General features: G+C 35.3%; 4 protein-coding genes across 8 annotated transcripts; 2 read left to right on the forward strand and 2 right to left on the reverse strand.

The window, feature by feature from the left end:
- Positions 1–560: 560 nt before the first annotated feature.
- Positions 561–7563, reverse strand: LOC140771006 (dolichol kinase EVAN). Of its 2 annotated transcripts, none has more exons than XM_073112354.1 (14): positions 7299–7563; positions 6307–6419; positions 5949–6161; positions 5725–5829; positions 4169–4239; positions 3982–4059; positions 3693–3922; positions 2429–2618; positions 2273–2338; positions 1727–1815; positions 1508–1622; positions 1381–1432; positions 1167–1267; positions 561–845 (listed from the first exon to the last, which is right to left on the reverse strand). In XM_073112354.1, exons 1-14 carry the CDS (start codon positions 7490–7492, stop codon positions 732–734), a joined length of 1731 nt encoding a protein of 576 aa, XP_072968455.1. In that variant the 5' UTR covers positions 7493–7563; the 3' UTR covers positions 561–731. The 2 variants fall into 2 exon arrangements, with proteins under 2 accessions (XP_072968455.1, XP_072968454.1); XM_073112353.1 differs by having other exon boundaries at positions 5725–5835; positions 7299–7562.
- A 949-nt stretch (positions 7564–8512) lies between these two features.
- On the forward strand, positions 8513–13257 carry LOC140770193 (cell division cycle protein 48 homolog). The gene is made up of 9 exons (XM_073111248.1): positions 8513–8672; positions 8772–8937; positions 9164–9392; positions 10202–10968; positions 11066–11287; positions 11430–11501; positions 11597–11878; positions 12018–12377; positions 12787–13257. The coding sequence occupies exons 1-9, from the start codon at positions 8635–8637 to the stop codon at positions 13084–13086; spliced, it is 2436 nt and encodes an 811-aa protein (XP_072967349.1). The 5' UTR covers positions 8513–8634; the 3' UTR covers positions 13087–13257.
- Positions 13258–14809: 1552 nt separating this feature from the next.
- Positions 14810–17377, forward strand: LOC140771418 (uncharacterized). 3 transcript variants are annotated; one of them, XM_073112960.1, is made up of 5 exons: positions 14810–14957; positions 15935–16136; positions 16222–16377; positions 16443–16526; positions 17068–17377. In XM_073112960.1, coding segments are annotated over exons 1-5 (495 nt in total). In that variant the 5' UTR covers positions 14810–14905; the 3' UTR covers positions 17069–17377. The 3 variants fall into 3 exon arrangements, with proteins under 3 accessions (XP_072969061.1, XP_072969059.1, XP_072969060.1); XM_073112958.1 differs by having other exon boundaries at positions 16443–17377; XM_073112959.1 differs by having other exon boundaries at positions 16225–16377; positions 16443–17377.
- A 743-nt stretch (positions 17378–18120) lies between these two features.
- On the reverse strand, positions 18121–26574 carry LOC140770185 (uncharacterized). 2 transcript variants are annotated; one of them, XM_073111238.1, is made up of 9 exons: positions 26474–26574; positions 26234–26340; positions 24999–25110; positions 23583–23681; positions 21668–21774; positions 20393–20504; positions 18733–18831; positions 18431–18516; positions 18121–18352 (listed from the first exon to the last, which is right to left on the reverse strand). In XM_073111238.1, exons 2-8 carry the CDS (start codon positions 26314–26316, stop codon positions 18457–18459), a joined length of 672 nt encoding a protein of 223 aa, XP_072967339.1. In that variant the 5' UTR covers positions 26317–26340; positions 26474–26574; the 3' UTR covers positions 18121–18352; positions 18431–18456. The 2 variants fall into 2 exon arrangements, with proteins under 2 accessions (XP_072967339.1, XP_072967338.1); XM_073111237.1 differs by lacking the exon at positions 26474–26574 and having other exon boundaries at positions 26234–26466.
- Between the last annotated feature and the right edge of the window lie 771 nt (positions 26575–27345).

Below are 27345 nucleotides of genomic sequence, written 5' to 3' on the forward strand. Positions count from 1 at the left end.
CTACAACTTTACTCTTGAGAAGTCATCACTCTAACTAACTATTATTTCAAATAATTTCTCTCATCTCATCTTCTCTTCTCTTCTCTTCTCGTCCACCCATTAAAAAAAATTTATTTCAGTTATTTATTAAACTAATATTTCAAATTTATGTCACATCTAATATAGTTATACACACTACACTAATTTATATAAAAAAATAAGAATAACTTATACTAGAATAGGGGCTCTTGTACCAGTATTACAAATTAGCTAGTTTTATTAGTATTTTTAACTCATTCTACATAGGAATGGGGTTAGTGTTTGTGGAATAGTTAGTAGTTTGTCTCGCTTCAACATTGGAGAGAAACTTACAAAGGCGATCATCAAATATGTTGATTGATAACAGTTGATCCTGAAGTATTGTGAATCGCCTTCAAATACAATTAACTGTTGATCATGAAGTAGTTCGAGTTCAGAACATCTTTTCAGAGAAAGAAAGCAATCAAGCTCAATTATAATGTCACAAGTTTCTGCTTTGCAGACTTTTCAGTAGACACTAGTAAAGAGATTACGCAGGGGAATTGTGTAAAACTGACCTCGTATTATATGCAAAAACGCCCTTAGGCCTGTTCTATATACATGAACTCATACAAGAAAGAATAAGTTGTCGTTTTGGAGAAAGGAAAAAAAATAGTGTGTAAGGCACCAAAGAATCTTTGATAGAAAGATCCATTCACCTTTGACCATAGATCTCATAGACAGAGAAGGCTGTAGAATATAAGAGGTATAAAAGCATTATCAAGTTGCGCCGTGTACGCCTCCAACAAGCCGCTCAAGATGACTGCTATCAGCAGAGATAACCAATGCTGCACAAAGCCAAGGAATATTTTTCAGCATAATGTTGTGATCATGTGGACAAGGTAACCATGCAAGTTCATAATTTAGAAAATGCAAAATAAGATGGTGTACTATTGATTTTCTCGCAAATAAGGAGTTTATTTCTAGTATTTTCTTTACGGGCGAGGAAACATATTGTTTTAAGGGCTAAGCAGTTTGGCAGAAAAACTTTGTCCTAATCAGCTGTTTGCCAAATTTATTTCATAAAAACTACAAGAATAAAATCAAAAAATTCATGTTATATAGATACCTATGTCGACATTTTCTTGGAAAGGGAAAAGAGATCAAACCTGAGAAAGTATAAATCCGCTAGATGCTAAGAGAGGAAGCAGCATTGAGCAGGCTGCCAAGACAGAAGTAATGCCTGCTGCAGTACCTTCTATAGTTTTCTCTAGCAAAGCGAAAATGCATATGTTCATACGTTAATAGCCCGAAGACCAAACAGGCCTTAAGAGTGCTTTTGATATAATCTTAGTTTGAAGAGAGTAATGAAAGATCACTTACTGCCTGTCTTGCTCCACCTCAGGACGCCATACTTGTGGCCAACCATGGATGCCTGAATTGAATAAAAAGGAAAAGATTAAAAAAATAAATAAAGATTATCATGAATTGATGTGGAGAAAGTACTTACCATAGTATCCCCTATGCCTAGGCTCAGAATTCCAGCAAAAGGAGCAAGGGGCCGATCATTGAACCCAGAGGACATCCACTTAGGAAGGGCACAGCCCAATAAGAGGGAAAAGTGACTGGAAAAAAAGGCAGAGAGGAAAAGGATAGAATATCATTAATTAAAAGAATATGAAAAGGCATTGTCAAAAACATTTCGAGTGTTAAGAACTTAAGAAGTAACCTGACAATAAGAATATCTGAATCACGATGATCTGTAAAAGCATTCATGAATTGATGTACAATGTTCCCCAGAGGCCATATTTTCCACACCTGCACAGATGATGTACATTTTCTGAGAGTCTACAACCTATAATTGCCAATCAGAAATAGCAACGCAAAAGAGCTGCTAACATGTAACTATATGGTACAACTGCAATAGAGTGAAGTGCCCAAATAGTATGCAAAATTAAAGGGGATTGGAGAACAACTCAAAGTGCCTCTGAGCTGTCTTAAATGGTCATGGAGTCAAATATCAAGTCTTGAAAAATATATACTATAACAAGGGAATAGCCAACCCAAATAGTTGAGACTAAAGCCTTGGTTATTGTACTAAAACAATGGAAGCCTTGCTGCAGTAGAAATGATTTTATCTTTCCAATGCAATTGGAGAGAATAACCATCATTTGAGAACCAAAACAAAAAAATAGCATCATTAGCCAACAAGTCTGACAAGATACATATATAGCTAAATTTTCAAGGGATCATCACAATCTACATAAGAACTTACTCGAATCATTTCCAATATTAGGAAAACTGCCAAAGCTGCACCAAATGCTAGATCCAAGAAAGCTGGCTGAAAAGAGAATGCACATTGATAGTCAGCCTATGGACTTTGGTGTTTTTCTGCACAATGTAGCTTCAATAAAGTATAAATCTATATCACCTGAAACAGCAGAGCAGGCAAAAATATTAGGACTGCAACTAGATGGTAGTACTTCCGGAGAAGAATCCTCTCAGTCTTGCTGTTCTTTGATATACCGTAGAACCGCAAGACAGATGCACATATAACACATATCCAGTATGTACATAATGCAAGTCTTTTGAGAGGGTCAGTGAACACAAAATTAAGTACCCTGTCAAAGGTCAAGTTATGTAAATAAATATAATTAATCTGAAAAGAAGTAACCACAATTTGAACCAAAAATTACAATATGAGAAACTTTATCCATCCAGAGTGCCATAGCTATGCTCAGTTATGCCCCTGTAAATTGGATGATACAATTATTGGCAAGAACTCTAAAGAATTGATTTCCTTTGGATAATTCAGAATTTCAGACATCAAGAATTGACTATTGAAGAGTAGACACAGAAATAAACATTCTTATATAGGATACATCTGGAAATATCAAAATTTGAAAGGATCAACCTTAATAATGAATCAAATTTTCACAGATACCTATGTAATCATTTAATTTCCTTGGACTATGTGCCTTAATCTTAAGCATGGTAAAAATTTTCTTTCAGATTGTTATAAGCCCAAATATCACAGGTGGATGTCAGAATGGTATTTAAAGAAATCACCTAAAAACAAACAGCATCCTAATGCACTTTCTTTTCCAAACAAGAGATAACCAGACATGGGGGGCTGTCAAGTGTCTAGGCATAAAACAAGAACCCAAACCTGGGAAAAAATTGAAATAGGCCAGTATGATGTGCGTAAATACATAAAAAAGAATTCTAGTGCACAAATTTCCTGACAATGAGGAACGTGGGGAAGGCAGACATACCTTTATGTATTTCAGAATCCTTCCTCAATCTTACTTAATTTTTTTTTTCTGCAGAAGTAGCATGTATTTTCTTATGTAGAAGTACAATGTAAATTGCCCAGATAAAAGATGATCATTCGAAGTTTCTAGGAGTCTCTTGAATTATCCAAGTATGAGTTGTTCAGATGCAACACTAGTATCATATGTTCACTGTTCAGTGCTGGAGCATAGTGCTAATTATCCAAGTATGAGTTGTAAGAGATAATATCATTGCATAATGGAGAGTTCTATACTTACAAAGAAGAGAAACTTCCATCACAAAAAGTAAAAGAAGACTAATAAGAATATAATTTTAAACATAATCTATAATTTATATATTCTGGGTGACAATAAAAAGTTTTTCATACTCTTAAATAAGAAGAAACTTTCGAGGATGCTCACCATAGCAGTGGATGCATGTCAAAATCCTGAACAAAATGCATCCATGCTGGAACTAACGTAGTCAGAACCACCAACAGGGAAGCGTAAAATATAGTAGAGTCTCCAACTTCTCTCTGTCTCAACCCTTCAGCTGCTTGAGCTCTTTGCTTGCCCATAGTTGTGAAGTAAACCCAGAATTTAAGAAGACTTTTGTAGAATGCAGGTAAAAGTAACAGGCCAAGCAGCATTCCCTGCAAAGAATACAAACTCACTAAACCATGATAAAGATTATAAAGATGATTAGTCCTACCTGAATAAGTGTGGCTATTTCACTTCGAGATCCATATGGATGAAAATATCGTTGAGATGATAAGAAGAAGAAATCCATCTGTCAAATTATTCACAGTTCATGTTAGGTTCACTATTATCCATTTTCAAATTCCTGATAGCACCCAACGAAAGAAGATTAATAGTCATTTGAGAAGCAAATAACTGACCTTTGATAGAGTATGAACCAACATATCACCAAAGTAAAGAACCAGACCACTAGATACCAGAAGTGTTTCTCCTGAGATTAACACAAGAGGCTAAGCTATAGTTCAGAAATAGCATGTACTCACAGTTTAAAGAAAAATAACTGTATATTGATCACATATCTCATATGAGAATAATGCAATGATAAGCAAACTCAAAAATAAAAAACTGAACCAGCATCAATTTGACAGAAAAGGATGACTATCTAATGGGATAGCAGATAAATACTGGAAAAAATGAGAAAATGGTTTCCACTTTGTCACTCAGATCTTGGAGTTTCAAGTCTCATGAAGTATATCTTCCTTGAGTGTTACCCTTGAAAAATATTCCATTGTGTGGAATATTCAAGACTCGGACACAAATCCTCTCTCAGGTAGATCTAGATGAAGATTGGCCTTTGTCTTAACAGTCTTAACGAGATAACTAAAAATTTATTAAAAGAAAGAAACTGTTGGTTATTTCCCCATTTTAAGGCATTTAATTCAATCTATATATACTGAAGCTGCAATGCTTTTCCTGGCAGTAATGCACCCACCCCAATTATCGACTAAAGATGTTAGCAATGTAAATTTCGTAGAGTCAATAAAGACATGATGTACGAATTAGTCTTCTGTTCTTATTGTACAGGCATGTGTTGTCCGTTTGTGAACCTTTCTTCTTCAAAAGTTACAAGAATGAGAATTAGTAGGGAACTCAGCTTAACCAGAGAGTCCCCAATATAGCCATATGTTATCCAAGAAGAAATTAGTCAAGAAAATCTACCAATAGAAAAGTCTACCCAGAAAAGAAAGCCAACATGGATACCACTGACAATTTTCCGCTTTGTGTCTAGGCTGAGATGATTATTTTGCCCCAATCAGGAGGACATGATTATTAAGTGTATCTGGCCCTAGGCAAAGTTCAATCAGGTGATCAGTCCAAATTATGTCAGATTCATAAAAATTATTACCAGACATTGACCAGGTTTGTAAAGCCAACTTCAGAATAAGTTTGATACTTCACTTATCCTAATATTGTATTCAAATATACAGAGCTCCATCTATTTACTCCACTGGTATTTTTAGCGCTAACATCACTTGTTCATGCTTACATGAATGGAAATATCCACACATCATGACTTTATTGAGACCGATAAATTACTCCATAGATCTTTTAGTAGTTTGTTTTGAAACTTAAATGTATAACTTACCCTTAAATGACCAATCAGTATATATGATTAGTCAAGGAGACACAAAAACTAAGTTGTTCTCTAGGGATTATTAAGCTATATATATATATATATATATATACACACACACACACACACAGAGAGAAAAGACATATATAGTGGACATTAAGGATGCTGGAAACTCATAACAGGAAATATAACAAGTTCTGAATTCTGATCATGTTAGAAGAAAGATCTACGTCAAAAAGAGTTATGTCATGAGTCATCCATCTTGATAACAAATAAACAAATTTGTGCCAAGGGAGGTGATAAATTAAAAAGTAAATGGACATAGAGAACTCAGAGACGAACCAATTGATGCGCATGATGGAAATGTATGAAGAGTATGCTGGATAAGTTTCACAGTAGCCAATCCATGACAGAGTAGGCATAGCATATTACTTGCGGCAAGCCAACCTGAAACTGTGCAAAAGAGACTTAAGAAATACAGTCCTGGAACAACTTTACATTGTGGAATTGATTGTTCTTTTCTTTACATATTAAAATGACCATATCCTAGAATATTCACAACTCACCTCCATCAGATTTCATTGCCAAAGAGAAATAGCACATAAATATATATGAAGCTACGTAGAGTGAGCTATATACTGAAGCTCGAGGACCGCAAAACTGAAAAGAACTTGTATTGACATGAGAATGACGTAGAAGTGTAAGGAAGAAAATTAGCACACAGAAGCAGCACATAGACACTGTCCAATATTGCATGTTCAAATATGGAAGCTCTGTCCCTGGAGATAAGAATACATAGGAAAGTTAAGAACCTTGAATTATTTGGAAAGATAACACAAACTAACAAAAATTATAGCATAAATGACCAAAGACTATTTACTTTCAAAGAGGTGCTTGGCTGAGATCTACTTCCAGACATCATACCTTCGTGTACATTATCATGCTCCGACAATACTCGTGAGAGTTGAATCAACCGTGAGAGCATGACGCCAGGCAGTGTAATTGCACCAAGAAGTATCCCAGATGAAACGCCAGCCCTGCAATAATATATAGTGTCCAAAAGAAGAATCATCCATGTGCATCAAGAAATACTAAGTCCAAAGAGGATGTATCACTACAAAGGTATAGTTAGTATATTAGACACTTTCAAATTGAAATTACAGATGAGGCCCTTCAATCAGAATTCGTCACTATTCTATGTGCAAATTAAGTTGCGTACCATTTACAGTAGCAGCTTCAACTTCCAGGAAATGATTAGAGCACACCTTATATACATCAAGACAAGTCTACATGCTTATTATTGCAGTGAAATTAGTAGGTCCATCCTACCATACTTATGATAAGTCCATGGTCAGCCATCCGATAGTACAACATGATTAACAGCTACAAGCCTACAAAGAATTTTTTGATTGTCTACAATGATGGAAATGTTTCTCATACATCTTAAATGTTCTTAGTTCATTTTATTTGGGTGCAAATCCTTATACTGAGTTTGCACATCTCTTAGCAACAACTCAGCCGACAACGTCATCTACAGAGATGAATGCTCATAACCTCTTAAGGAAACATAGCCTCTAAACCACCAATCATTTGCTTTAACTATATATCCAAATGCATTTCCGTGTATGAAATATAAGGATAGCCCTAAAAGGACCTCTTGCTAGTCTCTCCAATTCTAAATCCCTAATAACTATATTCGGCACATAGATCTTTACTAAAAGCACAATTAGTTTTCCCAATCATGAGATAGGATGCAAACCTATGTTATGAGCACCCAAAAAGAAAGCTCAAATCCTGACCAAAAATCACGAATCACATGATGCAAACCTATGTTATAAGCAAAAAAAAAAGCCCAAATCCTGTCCAAAAATCTGATCTTTACCCTAAAAAGTTATCCAATTATGGCAAAATTAGACCTGGTCTTGAAGCGGCAGAGCACAACCTCGGAGCTCTCGACGGCGATCTCGACCAAGAGGGCTGCGACGGCGAGGAGGACGAAAGCGACGGCTTCGACGGAGAGGGAGAGGGGGACGGAGGCGAGGACGCGGGAAACGAAGAGGAAGACGACGGCCCGCTCGCCATTGCAGAGCTCGCGGGGGTACCCGGCCATGGCGGGAATAAGCACGAATACCGAGGAAGAATAAGGCACGGGAAAGGTGGAATAGGTGAGGAGTTGATAGATTTGGTTCGAATATTGGATTAATCTTAACCAGATCCGACGGTGGAAAATCGAGGCCGTCTCGTTTGACCGCAGACGAGTCTCTCTGACGACAAGGAGTCTGCGAAAAAAGTCATTATTACATTTCACACCCTACAAGGTTTGTTTATTACGTTTAACACCCTATCATTTGATATTAATACGTTTACCTAATTGTCACCAAACAAATTCTACATTTAATAATTACTTCCTACGTTATTTAAAATATTATAATTGCATCAAAATCAATCTACAGTTTTAAAGTTAATCATGAGTAACACCCAACTTAAGACTCCAAAGAAATTATTTAAATAATTTTAAAATTATAAATAATTCCTCTATTTATTTCCAGAAATTCCACTCTCATTTCCCATACTCTTCGTTTAGATTTTTTTTTTTTTTTTTTTTTTTGACATGGAGAAAATGTGATCCATGAATATGAGATTAATAATAATAACCTTATTTTATTTAGATTTAATGAAACAAAATAAAGTTTAAAAACAAGTATTTGTTTTAAGGCCAAACAACCCAAATTATGAAAGGGGTAAAATATTTAGGTGAATGCATTTTTTAATCATAAATGAAAATTAGTATGAGTAAATTTTAAATGTTAACTATCTTCAAAAAAAATGGGTAGAAAATTTATATTTACTCTAACAATAAAACGATTAATAGTAATTTATTATTTCTCTCCTAAGTTTGGATGAAAAAGTAAATTATTTAATGTTAGTCTAAATCTAAGTGGGGTTAAAATTCGAATTTTAGGCATAATTTCAGCAGTAATTTGAAATTATTATAGATTTTAATTTATTAAAAAAAAAGAAATGTTAAAAGAACAAAGTAGGCGAGGGAGATATCACGCCACGTAGATCCGCTTAAACGGCTGGGATTCTCCGAAACCTTTCTTTGGGAAGAAGAATACTTGTTCTAAACCAACAGAGGAAGTAATGTGAACCATATAAATATTCCCCCCACCCATACCCAAATCCATCTACTCTCTTCTGCTTCCTCTTCGATCCTACTTGGTATAATTCGGCTTCTATTTCGCGATCCAAATGGCGAATCAAGGGGAAGCGTCCTCCTCTTCTGATCCGTAAGGCTTCTAATTTCTTGATTCTGTGTTCTTTGGGCTTGGATTTAGCGGGGGGTAGGGTTCTTATTCTGATCTCTTTTGAATCGCATAATTTCGCAGTAAGGGGACTAAGAGGGATTTTAGCACCGCGATCTTGGAGAGGAAGAAGGCGCCCAATCGATTGGTAGTTGATGAGGCGACGAACGATGACAACTCCGTGGTGTCGTTGCATCCGGAGACAATGGAAAAGCTGCAGCTTTTCCGCGGTGATACGATTCTCATTAAGGTACTCTTGCTCTTCTTCTTGTATGTTTTGATTTGGAGAATTCTAGATGCTGTTTTTCTAGTTAAAAAAAAATTTGGGGGGTTCTGAGGTCGTTAGTAGCTGAAAATATGAGTGTTTTATATCTTGATTAAGATGAATCATATAATTATGTGTGAATTTTACATTGTAGCTGGTTTCTTGCTCGTTAATCTGGTTAAATTCTTACTTTTAGTCGTCTTAAATTTAGGGCAAGAAAAGAAGAGATACTATCTGCATTGCACTCGCTGATGACACATGTGACGAGCCTAAGATAAGGATGAACAAGGTCGTCAGGTCGAATCTTAGGGTCAGGCTCGGGGATGTGGTGTCTGTCCACCAATGCCAGGATGTGAAGTATGGAAAGCGAGTTCATATTCTACCTGTTGATGACACCATTGAAGGCGTCACGGGGAATTTATTTGATGCATATTTGAAGCGTAAGTTTGTTTTTTTCCCTCGTGTAGATTAATGCTTGGCTAATGTGTATATGTTTAATATAATTATACTTAATATGTAGCTGTTTGTCCTGGAGTACAATTTCATCAGATATTTTATTTAAAATTTCCTAACTAACTTATCGATTTAAAGCTTTGATTTCTAAATTGCGATAATCCTGCAAAATTATAATACTCAAAGTAGAAGGCCTATTGCCATGTTGTAAGTGCCACAACCATTTTTCACAGTGGGAAGCTTCTTAGTTTTTTAGGCCATGTTTGCTTTGAGTTTAGGGAAACCCCTAAACTCGATTAGAGAGTCTTAAACTAGTTCAGTAAATAAACATCTTTTTATTTTTTTTATATTTAATCAAATTTATTTTTAAAATATTTGAGACTAAGAAATGAGATTAACTAATCAAGTTCGGGGCTTAGTCTCAAACCAAGCAAGGCCTTATTAACTGTTGAAAGCTGGAAGACTATTCTTTAGAGTTTCACCTACTGGTAGTCCAGTACAAGTCATATAGTTTGATATAGTCTTTAGAGACATTATTTAGTCAATAATTTTTCATTATGCAAGACTATGAGAGTGAGCTTGGATACTCATGGTCCAATTTGCGATGGTGATTATAAATTGTTCTATTACTTCACAATTATTTTGCAAATATTTTGCTTGGACTGACTTGGAAACAATTGGTATTTTCCTAATTAGCTACTATTCCATCTGGTTCTCGTATCTGAGCCTGATAAGATTAAAGAGTTTTCTTATTTACACATTTGATATTGAGCTCTGTTTCCTGTATGTTTTGCAGCATATTTCCTTGAGTCATATCGGCCTGTAAGGAAAGGTGATCTGTTCCTCGTTAGAGGTGGGATGCGCAGCGTTGAATTCAAGGTGATAGAGACAGATCCTGCAGAGTATTGTGTTGTGGCTCCAGACACTGAAATCTTTTGTGAGGGTGAGCCTGTCAAAAGAGAGGATGAGGATAGACTTGACGAGGTGGGGTATGATGATGTTGGAGGCGTGCGCAAGCAAATGGCTCAGATTCGAGAATTAGTTGAGCTTCCACTTAGGCACCCTCAACTGTTCAAATCTATTGGTGTAAAACCACCTAAGGGAATTTTGCTATTCGGTCCTCCTGGTTCTGGGAAGACACTGATTGCTAGAGCTGTAGCCAATGAAACTGGTGCATTCTTCTTCTGCATAAATGGTCCAGAAATCATGTCAAAACTAGCTGGAGAGAGTGAAAGTAATCTTAGAAAAGCTTTTGAAGAAGCAGAAAAGAATGCTCCATCGATTATTTTTATAGATGAGATCGACTCAATTGCTCCTAAGCGAGAGAAAACTCATGGGGAAGTTGAGAGGCGTATTGTTTCACAACTCTTGACCCTGATGGATGGACTGAAATCTCGGGCACATGTTATCGTCATTGGGGCTACAAATCGACCCAATAGTATTGACCCTGCTCTTAGAAGATTTGGAAGGTTTGATAGGGAAATTGATATCGGGGTCCCCGATGAAGTCGGACGTCTTGAAGTTCTACGCATCCATACAAAGAACATGAAGCTTGCTGAAGATGTAATACGGCATACCTGGACCACTTCTTTTATATAGATTCAGTTGATTTTGAATTATGTGGTATGTTAGAGTGGCTAATCTTCTTCTGTGGATGCAGGTTGATTTGGAAATTATAGCTAAAAACACTCATGGGTACGTTGGTGCTGATTTGGCTGCGCTATGCACTGAAGCTGCTCTTCAGTGCATACGGGAAAAAATGGACATAATCGACTTGGAAGATGAATCTATTGATGCTGAGATTCTGAACTCCATGGCTGTTACTAATGAACATTTCAAAACAGCTCTTGGAACCAGTAACCCGTCAGCGCTCCGTGAAACTGTAAGTATCATGCACTCTCTCAACACTCTTTCACTTAACGTGTGTGCGCATACAAATGCATGAGAAAAAACACGACGGCATCTTAGATTTGGTTGAGATTGTTTTTAAATTTTTAATTTAACTCTTTGACTTTAATCTGCAGGTTGTTGAAGTGCCCAATGTCAGTTGGGATGATGTTGGTGGTCTTGAGAATGTTAAGAGGGAACTGCAAGAGGTATATCAGTCATCCTTAGTTGCTTACGTGGTCTTAGTTTCTTGCATTGATGATGTCAACTATCAACTTAACTTTGTATGGTGTTTCACTCGCAGACTGTCCAATATCCAGTTGAGCATCCCGAGAAGTTTGAGAAGTTTGGTATGTCACCTTCTAAGGGCGTCCTGTTCTATGGACCACCTGGTTGTGGAAAAACTTTATTGGCCAAGGCTATTGCGAATGAATGTCAAGCGAACTTCATCAGTGTGAAGGGTCCTGAATTGCTTACCATGTGGTTTGGTGAGAGTGAAGCAAATGTTCGAGAAATTTTTGACAAGGCTCGCCAATCTGCACCTTGTGTCCTCTTCTTCGATGAGCTTGATTCCATTGCAACCCAGGTTTGTTTTGATTGAAAGAGATATAACATACATACAAGTAGACAAGCACAGACACACTTAATAAGTTTCATGTTCACTTGTGCAATGTTATTTATCTTTTTGCTCTTTTGGTTTTATAATTATGTGCTTGTTAATGCAGAGAGGTAGCAGTGTAGGAGATGCGGGTGGTGCTGCTGATAGGGTTCTCAATCAGCTCTTGACAGAGATGGATGGCATGTCTGCTAAAAAGACTGTCTTCATTATTGGAGCTACCAATAGACCTGACATTATTGATCCAGCGCTGCTCAGGCCTGGTCGTCTTGATCAGTTAATTTATATTCCTTTACCAGATGAGGTTTCTCGATTTCAGATATTTAAATCTTGCCTGAGGAAGTCTCCTGTCGCTAAAGATGTGGATCTGAAAGCTCTTGCTAAGTACACACAAGGTTTCAGTGGTGCAGATATTACAGAAATATGCCAACGGGCTTGCAAGTATGCTATCAGAGAGAATATTGAAAAGGTAAGCTTCTTCCTTGGTTCTTTCTGGTCTTCCATTTCCTGCTTCTCTCCTAGGATTGTGCATGCCACCTTATTCTGGTTTTAGTGGTTGCATTCAAAAGCATTCTCTTCAATTGCTAACATGCTTTTAGTTCATTTTATTATTGATGGTAAATTCCCGTGAGTTTCTGTACAATACCAAGTTTTCTTTCAAAACCCTATACACGATATAACTCCCCCCTACTTGGCTACTTAAACCTATCAGGCTCTAAATTTTTAATCCTGTCCAAACCTTTAATTGTGAGCTCTACTACAGCCTTGTCTCTTAATGGACTTTAATTCACTTTATTGATACCTGATTCTCATTATAAGAAGTTGTGCTATTTATATCGAATAGTGGGATAACTAATGTTGCGTTAAATATGCAACAGGATATAGAGAAGGAGAGGAGGCGGAGCGATAACCCAGAAGCAATGGAAGAAGATGATACTGATGAAGTTGCGGAAATCAAAGCTGTCCATTTTGAAGAATCGATGAAGTTTGCCCGTAGGAGTGTCAGCGATGCAGACATCCGAAAATATCAGGCATTTGCACAGACTTTGCAGCAGTCCAGGGGATTCGGAAGTGAGTTCCGTTTCTCGGAACGGTCAGAGCCAGATGCTGGGACTACTGGGGCAGATCCTTTTGCTGCATCTGGCGCCGCAGCTGACGATGACGATCTATACAGTTAAACTATAATAATCTTATCTTTCTTTTGCCAGCTACTAGTGCGAAGGCTGATTAAATTATTTTGTCAGTCTAAGGATGGTCCTTAAGACAGATAATTCTGCCACGCAAGATACATTATCAAATTGCTCTTCTTTACCTTATTTATAGAATAGAAAACAGAATTTGAAACAGAATTTGACGTCTCCTTGTTATGTCTTATATGCTTTCTTTCCTCAGAAAGAGACTATGGTTCTATGTGAAAGATTATATATCTAATTCTGGATTCATTCTTGTTTGCTTCCGCCACACCTGTGTCTTGCCAGTTTGATGGAAGGTCATACAGGCTATAATTGAATCTGATGATGGAATAGGAAACCACTACAGCAAATACTTCAAGCACTTCGTGTGAATTGTGATATTTGCACATTTACTTCTCAAAATCTGGATTTTTGATGGATATACATACATGTTGAATTTTTTGAACTACTTAAAACACGGTGATGTTCGTGCTTTCTTTTACGAGGGATTAACTCGACTGTCTAACTTATATTGAGAAAGACTAACCTTTTTATATAATTAGATTCTCACATGTAGAGGTATTTTACTGAGTCTCTACTTTTGTCAAGAGTCTATGGGAATTAAGATACAATATGTGGGAAGAGAATGATTGTGAGTTAAATATTTGACTATTAACCGTATTATAAAGAACTGGAAGCATCCTTTCTCAATTTAGAAGAGTAAAATAAAATTTTGAGTGTTTGAGGTTAGGAATCGTATCTTAATTAAACTGGACCATATTCAAAGCCTTTGGTGATTTATAATAGGGTAAATTATAAACTACTAATTAACTGTTCTAAATTTTTATTTGTATCACTTTATTTATATAATTTAGACTAATATGAAACTATTTCATCCAAATTTAATATATATATATATATATATAAAAGAATCTTGGAGCAACTTTTCTACTATAATGGACATAACAAATTATGGAATTGTTGGTCATTTCATTAGATATGCTCCTCATATTTCATCCTATATTTTCTCCCTCTTCTATTCTCTTTTAACTAAGATTACAAGCATTAAATCTTGGTTATCATTTATTTATCACCATATACATCCATTCAAATACATAATCATAGAAGAAAATTAATTTTTAATCATTTCAAATTCATAAGATTATTAACATCACTGGACTATTATAGTAATTTAATGGCGTCATAGTTTGATTTTAATGAGGTAATTTGTAATTTTTTTTTATAATATAGTCTTCATTTTCCAAAGAGTAAATATATAAATATACTATGGATTTTCACATAATTACTAAAGAAAACATTCAAATATTATAATTACCATTACATTATTTAAAATTCATAATTGCTACCAAAATCACAGTGGTCTTTCAAAAATATCATTCGGTTAGTTAAGTCTAACTCATCACGATTAAAATATAATTTAGATCTAAAAAGACTATTTAGCTCTTAAATATAAATTATTTAAAATAGTTTAAAGTATATCCAATATCATACTACATCAAAATATATCTTATTTTCTGTGAGACAAAAATGGTTAAAACATAAAAACAAGGATATTTTGATCATTTAAATACATTTATTAAATTTAATAATAATTTATTAAGAATATTTCGTTAAAAATTAACTACCAATTCTGATATTTTAAATATATATATATATATATATATATATATATACCTACGTGGATTGTGGGGTCCAGGGGCATCGTCGATCTCCCTCCTTATCGGTTACCAGTTCGTGAGGGCTTCGTTTCCGCGAAGATAAGAGAGGATTAAACCAAAAGAAAAAAAAGTCCTCTTTTTTGGAGATGGAGATCATTCCATTAACCTCCCAAGCCGCTCCCTGCTTCCGGAGAGAGGGTAACGAAACCCAAACTCATCACTCCTACTACCCGTCGATATATGTTTCCTTTTCTTTTCTTTTTTGAGATTTATCTGCAATTTTTTTTTGTTTTCTCTCTAGATTTGAGTCATTCTTCTTCTCTTGCTCTTTTAAATTTCTTCAGTGCTCCTGCGTTCGTGGGAGAATCTTACCTCGGCTAACTAAAAAACCAACAAAGAATTTGTTGTTGGTTGGCATGAGGAGTTTGAGGAATTGTCTTCCAGAGAGATTTTGGACTGAAAGATCTATAGAAGTGTTAAGACATTAAAAGTATTTATGTCTTATCTATACTAAAGGAGATATAGTTCTTTTGAATTGCACTGCCCTGTTGCACTAAATGGATTATTGCTTCTGTAGGAATCTATTTAGCCTGCTCATGTGCAACTGAGGAATGATATAATTAGGCAATGATTGTAGTCGAAATCAGAAGGTTAATTGGATTTTGTTATATTTGAGCTAATTTGGCAGATGCCCATGTCCTAGAAAGAAATAAAGTGAACTTTGACAAGTCACTTAATCAAGAAGTGGGGGTTTATAAAAGAAGGAAATGAAAAGGAGAACTTGGATAGAAGCAATAGAGAAGTTGTGATGGCCCTTAAATTGGCAAAAGATATTGTAGAAAGACTAGAAACTAGACTTGAATAGCTGATCAGATAAGGATTCATTTAGTTGGCGTCAATTATATAGGAAGATGTAGACAGTAGAAACCTACTTCTGATGTAGTGTTTTTGATTAGATATTATCTCTAAAACCAGCGGTAATGATTCATAGAGCTGATTCACAACTGATGGCGCCGTTAGTGTCCATTCTTTTGTTCTCCTTTGATCGGTTATTATGTTTCTGGTTCACTGGGAATATTTTGAATGTCCTCTTTTTATTTATTTATTGTTTTTCTTTTTTAGTTGCAATGTGTAGCGTTCCTCGTATTGGTACTGATTTCTCAGAGCCATTATAGTTTCAAATTTGAAGGTCCAAAGTGCAAATGGCCTATCCTTTAGGTCTGCATTCCATTTCAATTCTCATTCAAGAGCGCAAAAGAAGTGCCTTGTATCATCTGCTTTACCTGAAACTGCTGCATCAGTGCTGGTTGCTTCAATTGCTGTTGGTGCTGCAGTAACCGTTCTTGCACGGAAAACAGAAGCTTCTCAAAAGGACATGTATGTTCTCTTGTCACTGTGTATATATCGGGGAAACATGTTGATTTTATCAGTCTATTTTGTTTGCCTAACTATGCTCTTGAAGTAGACAGAGCTCCTTGAAAGTTTGTGAAGATTGTGGTGGTTCTGGTATCTGCGCTGAATGTAATGGAGAGGGATTCATACCTAAGAAAATGTCAGAGGAAAATGCTGAGAAAGCCAGATTGGCTGCAAAGAATATGGCCACTCGTTTCACAGCTGGGTATGCCTGACATATTTCCCAATCTTATATGCTGATATAACTTATCCTAACAGTTTATTCTTCAGGCTTCCAAAGAAATGGAGTTATTGCTCCAAATGCTCTTCGGCTCGGTCTTGTAGTATTTGTGGCGGATCTGGTCGAATTAGCTGGTAAGCTTGTGCAGCGCTGGATCGTTGTTTTCATTTCTATACTGTGTGGACTTAAATGACAGTATGAGAAACTAAAGCAATATTATTGTGGAAGAATCCCATTTAGAGTAACTCTTTTAGTGCATATAAGTCCCCCACTTAAAATTTCCCTCTCGACATGATAGTTTGGTTCTCTTCCTTAACCATGAAGAGGGAATGCTGTGCAGAGCATGTAAGCATTAGTCGTTGATTTCCGATACAGTTTCATAGAGGGTCGCCACTCCTTATAGGTTTGTGCTTTATATTACTTCCCAAAAGTTGGAACATTGGTTAAAAAGTTTGTATTCCCATCCATTTAGTTTCAGAAAGTTCTTACTGGTTCTTCCAGCTCTCATTTTCTTTTCCTAATTATTGTTTAACTGAACTTCACTGCAATTGAACTCCAATTGAAATTTTGGATCCAGGTACTATCTTCTCATCGTTTTATTTCGATTTCTTTGCTGCTACTAGTCTATGTCAAACTAGGTATATAAACTAAAGGACTTTAATTTGGTTTTTGCAGAGCATGCCTCAATGTCATGTCAGTTCTTCATTATATGCTGCAAATGGTAGCTCTGAACTTGTTAGCTCTTCTCTGCTTGGGCTTGATGTGATCGTAAAGAGCTTATTGGCAATTCCATGCAGAACAGTTCCTATTTCTGCTCCAAGAATTCAACATATGAACAAGTCACTGAGAGGACTAGTGCCACTAATGTTTTAAAGAGTGCTTGTTTGGCACTTCATATTAGAGGTTGTACTATCACTCTTTTTGTATGGTGAAGGATTGTTTTATTGGTTTTGCAATCTATACTCATTTCTTGCGAACAGATAAATTTTGTAACACATCTTTCACTGTAATATTGTAGTAAATTTATGACCTAGTTCAATCAAGAAACCACACCTTGCTGTTGACTAGTGGCCGCAGGCATCCCAAGAACTTAGATTGTAGAATTCTATGGAGCTGTTGATGCATGAAAAGCTGCAGACAGAACAGCTTACAATTTGCAGGATAAGGCTTTTGTAGTGACTTTTTGTAATTTAATTACATTTAAACTTGTTATTTAGCATATAAAACTGAGCGTATTTTTTTTTTATGGTAAAATATAATTAGGTTGCAAAATCCCTGGCTTTTGTAGTGGGCTCATTTCATGTGAAATCTGTACTCATTAAGAATAATGTGATTGTAAAGTAGATCTTATCTACAAGTAATGTGAGTTTGGTCCATATTACTGATCCCTATTAGTAGTATATATAGTTTTATCTCTTGTGCTCAAGAGATAAAACTAAGAAGCAGTAAACTCATGAACTGACACAGATTCCTATATGAAGATTAATATTAGGGAACATAATCCTGCAGCTAATACGTAGATTTTTTGCATTTTCCAAGTTGAGCAGAGTTATACTTAGCATCAAATAGGAGCCCTGGAGAAGACAACAGCCAGCACAATCTGCAACTCAAGTATGCACCATCGCATATGTTTCTCATAAAACTCCATCATAACATCCAATAACGATAAATTGAATTTTTGGCAGCTTAGGGGAAGCCTACTTACCATCAGCAAGGCGATCAAATATATAAAGAGCAAGAAACATAGATTACATTAGTTGAATATAGAACTTCAGCACAAACTAGAAGTGTGCAAAACAAAAAGAAAAACTGTAATGAGATAGTATGAAACTGTAACGAGACAGTATGAAAAATTATGTCCTGGGTCATTGAATCCCATAACATTAGCATTTACTTCTGTGATCATGCTATCAGCTACCTTAGTCTCTGCAAGCCACCACTACGGCTCCTTCAAACCAACCTGCAATAGAATGGTCAATACCAAGGTTAGGCAAGGACATGAAGGAAATTTGAATAGTGTTGCATAAATTATGCATACACAGTGTTCTAAGTCTTCAACTGCAGCTAATTTCCTTGTGGCAATGTACCACCATCATCGATCACCAATTCATCCAGCAAATTCTCCTATTGAAATAACCGGAATCAGGACGTTGACAGAGAAATTGTAGAAGGATTTGAGGGCATAATGCAGTTGTTTGGAAGTGTCTCCATGTTATCATGAAATTTCATTAAGAAAGAAAAAAGAATTCTTCATTTTACTATCTTGATCAGATATAGATATAAAATCACAAATGCCATATAAATTATTAATCTAATTTGTAAGTATGTTTAAATCATTACCACTTCAATCGTAGCCGTAGTGTTTGATGTTGCAGGAGCATGCTGTGCCTTTGATTCCATGGAGAGCATCTTCAGAGAAATTTTCTTCAGATAATCCGACTGACATATCAGAAAATTAGAAAATTCTTTGAAGAATGATCGATATCCTAGCGAACCAGAAGGGAAAGAGAATAACTGTACGGGAATGGAAAAATAAAAAGCCTATTTTGTATGTTTTACACTTTTCTTCTTCTTTCAGCCTTGTTTCTCTTGCATTACGTATTCAAATGTGCATGGAGAAGATGAAGTACAGTTCCTATCACCTTCTTCAAGGGAAATAAGGTTATTTCAAACACACACACACAGAAAAAAAAAAGACACTACTGCACATTTAGCACAATTTCAAGAGGTTTCTGCTAATAAGCATGATCTCAATGAAGTGTTGCTACACATTATGACAACCCTATCATCTCAGTGACTATGAATATGCACATCTACTTATTTAGACATGTATATTTAGAAGAAATAAGTAATCCAAAATGTAAGGTTCTAATGTACTTGGCAATATGTTTCAAAATATTCTAATTGCGTAACAATGTCTAGATTATTTATATGAGCATATGGACAAATTGTATAAATGATTTTGCAGAGTTTCAAGGGAACAATAAATCTTCTGGAAGTGGTTGTTGCCACTTTGAAAGTGGTTAAAACCACAAAAGTCAGAGAATTTTTTTATATACAAGCACTTGATGATTGGTTTTAACCAATCTGGGAATAAAAATTGAGGAGATTTTGCCTTCGAGAGTTTGAGTGCATCATCGTGTGTTCGAATGCACCTGCAAGTTATCGTTTTCCAACCAACTTCTTGGATTATTTTTTAGAGCTTTTAGTACTTTACTTGGAAGAGCTATTTAAGAAGATTTTAACCTAACCCTAAGCAGCCACTTTTATTATCCTTGGAAAGAAATTTAGAGAACAACCAATAGTTTTAGACAAAATGTGCTGAATCTATTTTCTTCTCATCGTATATATAGGATGAACTATGTCTCGAGAATCACTGTACGGAATAATCAACCTCAACAGTCACTAAAATTGAAAATCAATTACGGGGAGCAATGCATCGTGAATTTGAACGAGAAAGACTTTACAGATATTGTCTTAGAGATTGACGGACGATCTATAAGTCCATCTTATTACTGCTACTGTTATCTAGTAATTAGTCTAATCCTTGTTTGGATCTGTGGTCTTTTATCCAGGTCTGGAATTTTCACGTAAAGATGTTCGTGTTTACAATTGCCTTTTCACATTTTATTTTTTACATTTTATTACTGATGGCATGTGACATATCCGATTTCCTAGGGCATTTATAAATTTTCACAAAATATAGCCCCATTATCACACAGTTTACTTCTTTCACTCCTAAGCCAACCTCCAATAAACACACTTACACACAGTTCCCGTGATTTGCATGAACAAGGTGGAAAATAATGATCGTTATTCTACAATGCATATGCTTTAAGTGGGAACCTAGCATAACATTACCATCTCTAGATGTGGTTTATCAAAATAATGACCTGTGGCAGTAGTCATGCATTTACTGCTATAAATTGCCTCGACAAAAAATTGCTGAAGTCCACAGAACAGATGACAGGAAAAGTTTAAAGACCAAAAATAAATCTACCTGGCTGGTAGCTAAAGCAAAAGTCCTCTCCTCAAATGTTGTAGCAATTTTTTGAAGTTCATTTAAGCCCTCAGCATTAGAGACCGGGAAGTGCTTCTGTAGAGTCTCCAATCTATGCATATAAGTAAACATTAAAATAAAATGCTTAGGACCTTATTACAACCAGTAACTCACCAAAACAAGCATATTAAGCATACTAGATACATTAATACTTTAGAATGAAGATACAAAATTAAGTTTGTCAATAACTCAAGTTAGTCATAGATCATGAAAGGACACTGATAATATACAGTAACTGGAATGAGCAAATAGGTTATAACCCATTGGCATCCTTACATCAATATTCTGTATATTAGTGCAAACTTGCAGGAAAAATAACTAAAGCAAGCGAAGAGGACACAAAATCCCTCAAGGTATAACCATCCTAGATCTTAGGAACCTCCTCCCGAATTACCAAATGGATAGAAGAAGCATATATGACCAAATTGGAAGATGGTTGCTTAAAAGTTAAAATATAGGGTCCTTTTCATGTTCAAACATCAAAAAATTGTAAAATAGCAAAATGGCACAGACTGTTGCATAGTTTACCTATATGACTATACATATTTGCATCTTCTGTGTCTGGCAACAAAATTCAATGGGTGTCTATGTATAGTCATATAGGTAAACTATGCAACAGTTTGCCTCAACTTATATTTGAAGTCCTAAAATATGTATATGATAGAAATTGTATGGAAATTTTATACTCTCTTACGACAATTTTTCAACAAAAAAATATTTTCTATCACCTATATATGACATGACTATCAAACTGAGTAATCAACGATCTCAAAAAGGACTAAATTGTGCTGACTACAAAGAACTTATGATTTGTTTGAGAAACCTTCTATGAAGATAGGAATGTATCTTTATCTAGAATCCTTTTGGGAGAATAAATCTACTATAATTTAGGGTGTTCTAAAGAGTGTATTCAGACTCTATTTCTTAGGATGTTTAGCAGATAAAGATTAAGTTTTTAACCAAGTCGAATCCCAATAGGAATATCTGTGAATTAAAATACAAAGCCTCCACTCTTTAACTCAAAATCACGTCTTTGGCCTATTTAGTAATATAGTACACAAACTTAGTCGACCAAATTAATCTCCTTTCTATGAGATTCGAAGAACTAATTCCAAAATCATATCCGATCAGCTCCAAAAATTCCGAAGTTATCAATCGCCCGTTAAACAACAAAGCTTAGACAAGAAACGGATCGAAGAGAAACGAGTAGCTCACATCTTATTGATGACCCTTTGCCTTGCCTCGGGCATGAGGTTCGCCCTCCAATCGTAGGCCTCCATCATCACCATCAGATCCATCAAAGAAGCTATTCGAGGTTGATCCTACAAGAACAAAAGGTAGCAAAGCAAGAAGAAGAAGAAGTTGAAAAAGGAAGGCAGGCGACGACTCGAATCATCACTTGAATTATTTATAATTGATTACCTGCTCGCTAAGCAAAGTAAACAGGTGGAATTTAATGATTGGGTTTTATTTCCTACAGAGCTTTGTCGATTTAATTTTCTCGACAAAGATACAGTTTGATTTAGTTAGCCAGCTCGAGCTCGGCTCCAAAATGAGCTGAGTTGATAAGGTTCAACATATGTTCTAAAATTTACTTAAATAAATATATTTTGATCTTGTAGAGTTTAGTTTTGAATTCTGATATTATAATATTAGGCATGCATTGATTAAGGCTTAAAATTGTTTATTATTTAGCGTTTGGGCATTTGCTTGAAATCAGCTCAAATTAAAATGATTTCAATTTAAAATTGGTCATAAATCTAGGCTAGATATTATTTTCAATTTAAGCTTGATTAGAACTAGGTTGGGTTAAGCTTGGTATGATTACGCCGCCTAGTTGGATCATCTAGTAACTTATTTATAGGAATGTAATTTGGTCAGGATTTCATCTTGGCCAACCTCGTACGGGTTACATGTGAGCTAACATATCAATCGCTCACATACATCTAATAGCAACAACAGTACCCGCTCACATCTGACAATTCAAGTATTTGTATTCGAGTGCAAATCAGGGCTTTAGATACATGGTATGCATCCAACGGTTGCTTAGATCAATTCGTATGAATTGACTCGGATGAAACCATGCTAAGTGCAATCCAACCAAGCTTGATCAAGACAATTTCTAATCAAGTCATTTGATAACTAAATTCAAGTCTATTTCAAATCAAGCATAATTTATACTCGAATCAAGCTCGCTACATTTTATAAGATCAGATCAAATATATAACCAAATCTGATCGAGCTAAGCCCGATTGAGTTGGCCTGTGTTCAACCTCGACTTAGAATTAACTTCGAACATGATATAATTGATTAAGCTTGACTCACTTCAAATATGATTATAGCTTAAGTGAGCGAGCCTTAACGAGCATAGCTCAAACTTATTTTGATAGATTTACCTACTTATGGCACGAAATATTGGTGAGATTTGGATGACATCTTTTTATTAAATTATAATTTAGTTTGGACTCTAGTAGGTTACATAGTTAAGTTTGAGGTACCAAGAGATCAACGAGAGTAAGATGTTTTATAACGTTGGTGCAACATCTACGGTGTGCTTATTTTAATACTGCTCTTTTGAGATATTTATCATCCCACCTTTTCCCTTTGCCTATAATTTTCATATCGCAATATCAACATATATACGTTTATCCATTGGTTAGAACACTACACGACTATGACTTTGGCTCAATTAATAGCAGCTTCAAAGAAACCTTCTCCAAATAGAGATAATCTAATTGACACATTAGAAAGTTTTTAGAAACAGGTATATATATAGGGCCATTTGCACCAAAAAAAAATCTTTAGTTTTCAAAATAGCAAAAATATGTTCTTGTGCACATCTCTTATATAAATTGTATATATTTTATTATAATATAATGTACATCTAGTATTAAAAAAATAAGTGCATTTAATTTTAAAAACCACTCTTGCTATTACTAAAATCTAAATTTTTTTTAGAAGGATTTGAGGGCATAATGCAGTTGTTTGGGAGTGTCTCCATGTTATCATGAAATTTCATTAAGAAAGAAAAAGGAATTCTTCATTTTACTATCTTGATCAGATATAGATATAAAATCACAAATGCCATATAAATTATTAATCTAATTTGTAAGTATGTTTAAATCATTACCACTTCAATCGTAGCCGTAGTGTTTGATGTTGCAGGAGCATGCTGTGCCTTTGATTCCATGGAGAGCATCTTCAGAGAAATTTTCTTCAGATAATCCGACTGACATATCAGAAAATTAGAAAATTCTTTGAAGAATGATCGATATCCTAGCGAACCAGAAGGGAAAGAGAATAACTGTACGGGAATGGAAAAATAAAAAGCCTATTTTGTATGTTTTACACTTTTCTTCTTCTTTCAGCCTTGTTTCTCTTGCATTACGTATTCAAATGTGCATGGAGAAGATGAAGTACAGTTCCTATCACCTTCTTCAAGGGAAATAAGGTTATTTCAAACACACACACACAGAAAAAAAAAAAAAAAAAGACACTACTGCACATGTAGCACAATTTCAAGAGGTTTCTGCTAATAAGCATGATCTCAATGAAGTGTTGCTACACATTATGACAACCCTATCATCTCAGTGACTATGAATATGCACATATACTTATTTAGACATGTATATTTGGAAGGAATAAGTTATCCAAAATGTAAGGTTCTAATGTACTTGGCAATATGTTTCAAAATATTCTAACTGCGTAACAGTGTCTAGATTATTCATAAAGGATTTCGCAGAGTTTCAAGGGAACAACAATCTTTTGGAAGTGGCTGTTGCCACTTTGAAAGTGGTTAAAACCACAAAAGTCAGAATTTTCTATATAGAAAGCATTTGATGATTGGTTTTAACCAATCTGGGAATGAAAATTGAGGAGATTTTGCCTTTGAGAGTTTGAGTGGATCTACATGTGTTCCAACGCACCTGCGGATTTTCGTTTTCCAACCAGACTTCTTGGATTATTTTTTAGAGCTTTTATTACTTTATTTGGAAGACTAATTATGTAATGATCCAAACAAGGATTAGACCACCTACGGATTTTCATTTTCCAGCCACATCTAGAGCTTTTAGTACTTTATATAGTAAGTCTAATCTTTGTTTTCCAACCGACTTCTTGGATTATCTTTCCACATAAAGATCTTCGTGTTTACGATTGCCTTTTCACATTTTATTTTTTACATTTTATTACTGATGGCATGCGATACATCCGATTTCCTAGGGCATTTATAAATTTTCACAAAATATAGCCCCATTATTACACAAATTACTTCGTCTGTCACTCCTAAGCCAACCTCCAATAAACACACTTACACACAGTTCCCGTGATTTGCATGAACAAGGTGGAAAATAATGATCGTTATTCTACAATGCATATGCTTTAAGTGGGAACCTAGCATAACATTACCATCTCTAGATGTGGTTTATCAAAATAATGACCTGTGGCAGTAGTCATGCATTTACTGCTATAAATTGCCTCGACAAAAAATTGCTCTAGTCCACAGAACAGATGACAGGAAAAGTTTAAAGACCAAAAATAAATCTACCTGGCTGGTAGCTAAAGCAAAAGTCTTCTCCTCAAATGTTGTAGCAATTTTTTGAAGTTCATTTAAGCCCTCAGCATTAGAGACCGGGAAGTGCTTCTGTAGAGTCTCCAATCTATGCATATAAGTAAACATTAAAATAAAATGCTTATGACCTTATTACAGGACCAGTAACTCACCAAAACAAGCATAATAAGCATATTAGATACATTAATACTTTAGAATGAAGATACAAAATTAAGTTTGTCAATAACTCAAGTTAGTCATAGATCATGAAAGGACACTGATAATATACAGTAACTGGAATGAGCAAATAGGTTATAACCCATTGGCATCCTTACATCAATATTCTGTATATTAGTGCAAACTTGCAGGAAAAATAACTAAAGCAAGAGAAGAGGACACAAAATCCCTCAAGGTATAACCATCCTAGATCTTAGGAACCTCCTCCCGAATTACCAAATGGATAGAAGAAGCATATATGACCAAATTGGAAGATGGTTGCTTAAAAGTTGTACTATAGGGTCCTTTTCATGTTCAAACATCAAAAAATTGTAAAATAGCAAAATGGCACAGACTGTTGCATAGTTTACCTATATGACTATACATATTTGCATCTTCCGTGTCTGGCAACAAAATTCAATGGGCGTCTCAACTTATATTTGAAGTCCTAAAATATGTATATGATAGAAATTGTATGGAAATGTTGTACTCTCTTACGACAATTTTTCAACAAAATAATATTTTCTATCACCTATATATGACATGACTATCAAACTGAGTAATCAACGATCTCAAAAAGGACTAAATTGTGCTGACTACAAAGAACTTATGATTTGTTTGAGAAACCTTCTATGAAGATAGGAATGTATCTTTATCTAGAATCCTTTTGGGAGAATAAATCTACTATAATTTAGGGTGTTCTAAAGAGTGTATTCAGACTCTATTTCTTAGGATGTTTAGCATATAAAGATTAAGTTTTTAACCAAGTCGAATCCCAATAGGAATATCTGTGAATTAAAATACAAAGCCTCCACTCTTTAGCTCAAAATCACGTCTTTGGCCTATTTAATATAGTACACGAACTTAGTCGACCAAATTAATCTCCTTTCTACGAGATTCGAAGAACTAATTCCAAAATCATATCCAATCAGCTCCAAAAATTCCGACGTTATCAATCACCCGTTAAACATCAAAGCTTAGACAAGAAACGGATCGAAGAGAAGCAAGTAGCTCACATCTTATTGACGATCCTTTCCCTTGCCGCGGGCATGAGGCACGACCTCCAATCGTTGGCCTCCATCATCACCATCGGATCCATCAAAGAAGCTATTCGAGGCCGATCCTACGAGAACGAAAAGCAGCAAAGCAAGAAGAAGAAGAAGAAGAAGAAGAAGAAGAAGAAGAAGAAGAAGTTGAAAAGGGAAGAAGGCAGGCGACGACTCGAATCATCGCTTGAATTATTTATAACTGATTACCTGCCGGCTAAGCAAAGTAAACAGGTGGAATTTGATGATTGAGCTTTATTCCCCACAGAGCTTTATCCCCCCACCGAGCTTTGTCGACTTAATTTTCTCAACAGAGATGCACTTTGATTTAGTCAGCCGGCTCGAGCTCGGCTCCAAAATGAGCTGAGCCGATAAGGCTCAATATATGTTCTAAAATTTACTTTAAAAAATATATATTTTGATCTCGTAGAGTTTAGTTTCTGAATTCCGATCTTATAATATTTACTCCAAATATATTAAATTTTTTATTAATTTATCCTTTTATAATTTTTGTAGTTGAATTAAGTCTTATGTCAAGAGGATTTGGTTAGGCTCGAAATTAGGCTTGCATTGATTAAGGATTAAAATTGCTTATTATTCGGGGTTGAGGTATTAGTTTGAATTAAAATAATTTTAATTTAAAATGGTCACAATTCTAGGCTAGAAATTATTTTCAATTTAAGTTTGATTAGAGAGGCTTAGCACAGTTACGCCTCCTAGTTGGATCATCTAGTAACTTATTAAATAAGAATGGAATTTGGTTAGGATTTCATCTAGGCTGACTATTACATCAATCGCTCGCATGCATCACCTAATAGCACCGATAATGCTCGCTCACATCTAACAACTTGAGTATTTTTGTATTTGAGTGCAAATCAAGGCTATAGATACACGTGACTTATGCATTGTTATGCATCCACCGGTCGCTATCCAACCAAGCTTGATTGAGCCAATTTCTAATCAAGTCACTTCATAACTAAATTCAAGTCTATTTCACATCAAGCATAATTTACACTCGAATAATCAAGTTAGATATTTATTATATATATATATAAATTGAGTTTGATCGAGCTAAGCCCAAT

Source organism: Typha angustifolia, chromosome 11 (genome assembly GCF_048772165.1).
Source record: "Typha angustifolia cultivar Huaian chromosome 11, ASM4877216v1, whole genome shotgun sequence".
Classification (NCBI taxonomy): Eukaryota; Viridiplantae; Streptophyta; class Magnoliopsida; order Poales; family Typhaceae; genus Typha; species Typha angustifolia.

Excerpts from the sequence above, each read along its gene's own strand:
- LOC140771006 (XM_073112353.1), bottom strand. The coding sequence starts at position 7,492 with ATGGCCGGGTACCCCCGCGAGCTCTGCAATGGCGAGCGGGCCGTCGTC. Across the intron at positions 6,420-7,298 it reads CTCTGCCGCTTCAAGACCAG|GGCTGGCGTTTCATCTGGGA; the intron begins GTCTAATTTTGC and ends ATATTATTGCAG. Across the intron at positions 846-1,166 it reads GCGGATTTATACTTTCTCAG|CATTGGTTATCTCTGCTGAT; the intron begins GTTTGATCTCTT and ends GGCTTTGTGCAG.
- LOC140770193 (XM_073111248.1), top strand. The coding sequence starts at position 8,635 with ATGGCGAATCAAGGGGAAGCGTCCTCCTCTTCTGATCC. Across the intron at positions 8,938-9,163 it reads GTGATACGATTCTCATTAAG|GGCAAGAAAAGAAGAGATAC; the intron begins GTACTCTTGCTC and ends TCTTAAATTTAG. Across the intron at positions 9,393-10,201 it reads ATTTGATGCATATTTGAAGC|CATATTTCCTTGAGTCATAT; the intron begins GTAAGTTTGTTT and ends TATGTTTTGCAG.
- LOC140771418 (XM_073112958.1), top strand. The coding sequence starts at position 14,906 with ATGGAGATCATTCCATTAACCTCCCAAGCCGCTCCCTGCTTCCGGAGA. Across the intron at positions 16,137-16,221 it reads GAAGCTTCTCAAAAGGACAT|TAGACAGAGCTCCTTGAAAG; the intron begins GTATGTTCTCTT and ends ATGCTCTTGAAG. Across the intron at positions 16,378-16,442 it reads GCCACTCGTTTCACAGCTGG|GCTTCCAAAGAAATGGAGTT; the intron begins GTATGCCTGACA and ends TTTATTCTTCAG.
- LOC140770185 (XM_073111238.1), bottom strand. The coding sequence starts at position 26,316 with ATGGATCCGATGGTGATGATGGAGGCCAACGATTGGAGGTCGTGCCTC. Across the intron at positions 23,682-24,998 it reads TTGCTTTAGCTACCAGCCAG|TCGGATTATCTGAAGAAAAT; the intron begins GTAGATTTATTT and ends CTGATATGTCAG. Across the intron at positions 20,505-21,667 it reads CAAAGGGTCATCAATAAGAT|ATTGGAGACTCTACAGAAGC; the intron begins GTGAGCTACTCG and ends TTATATGCATAG.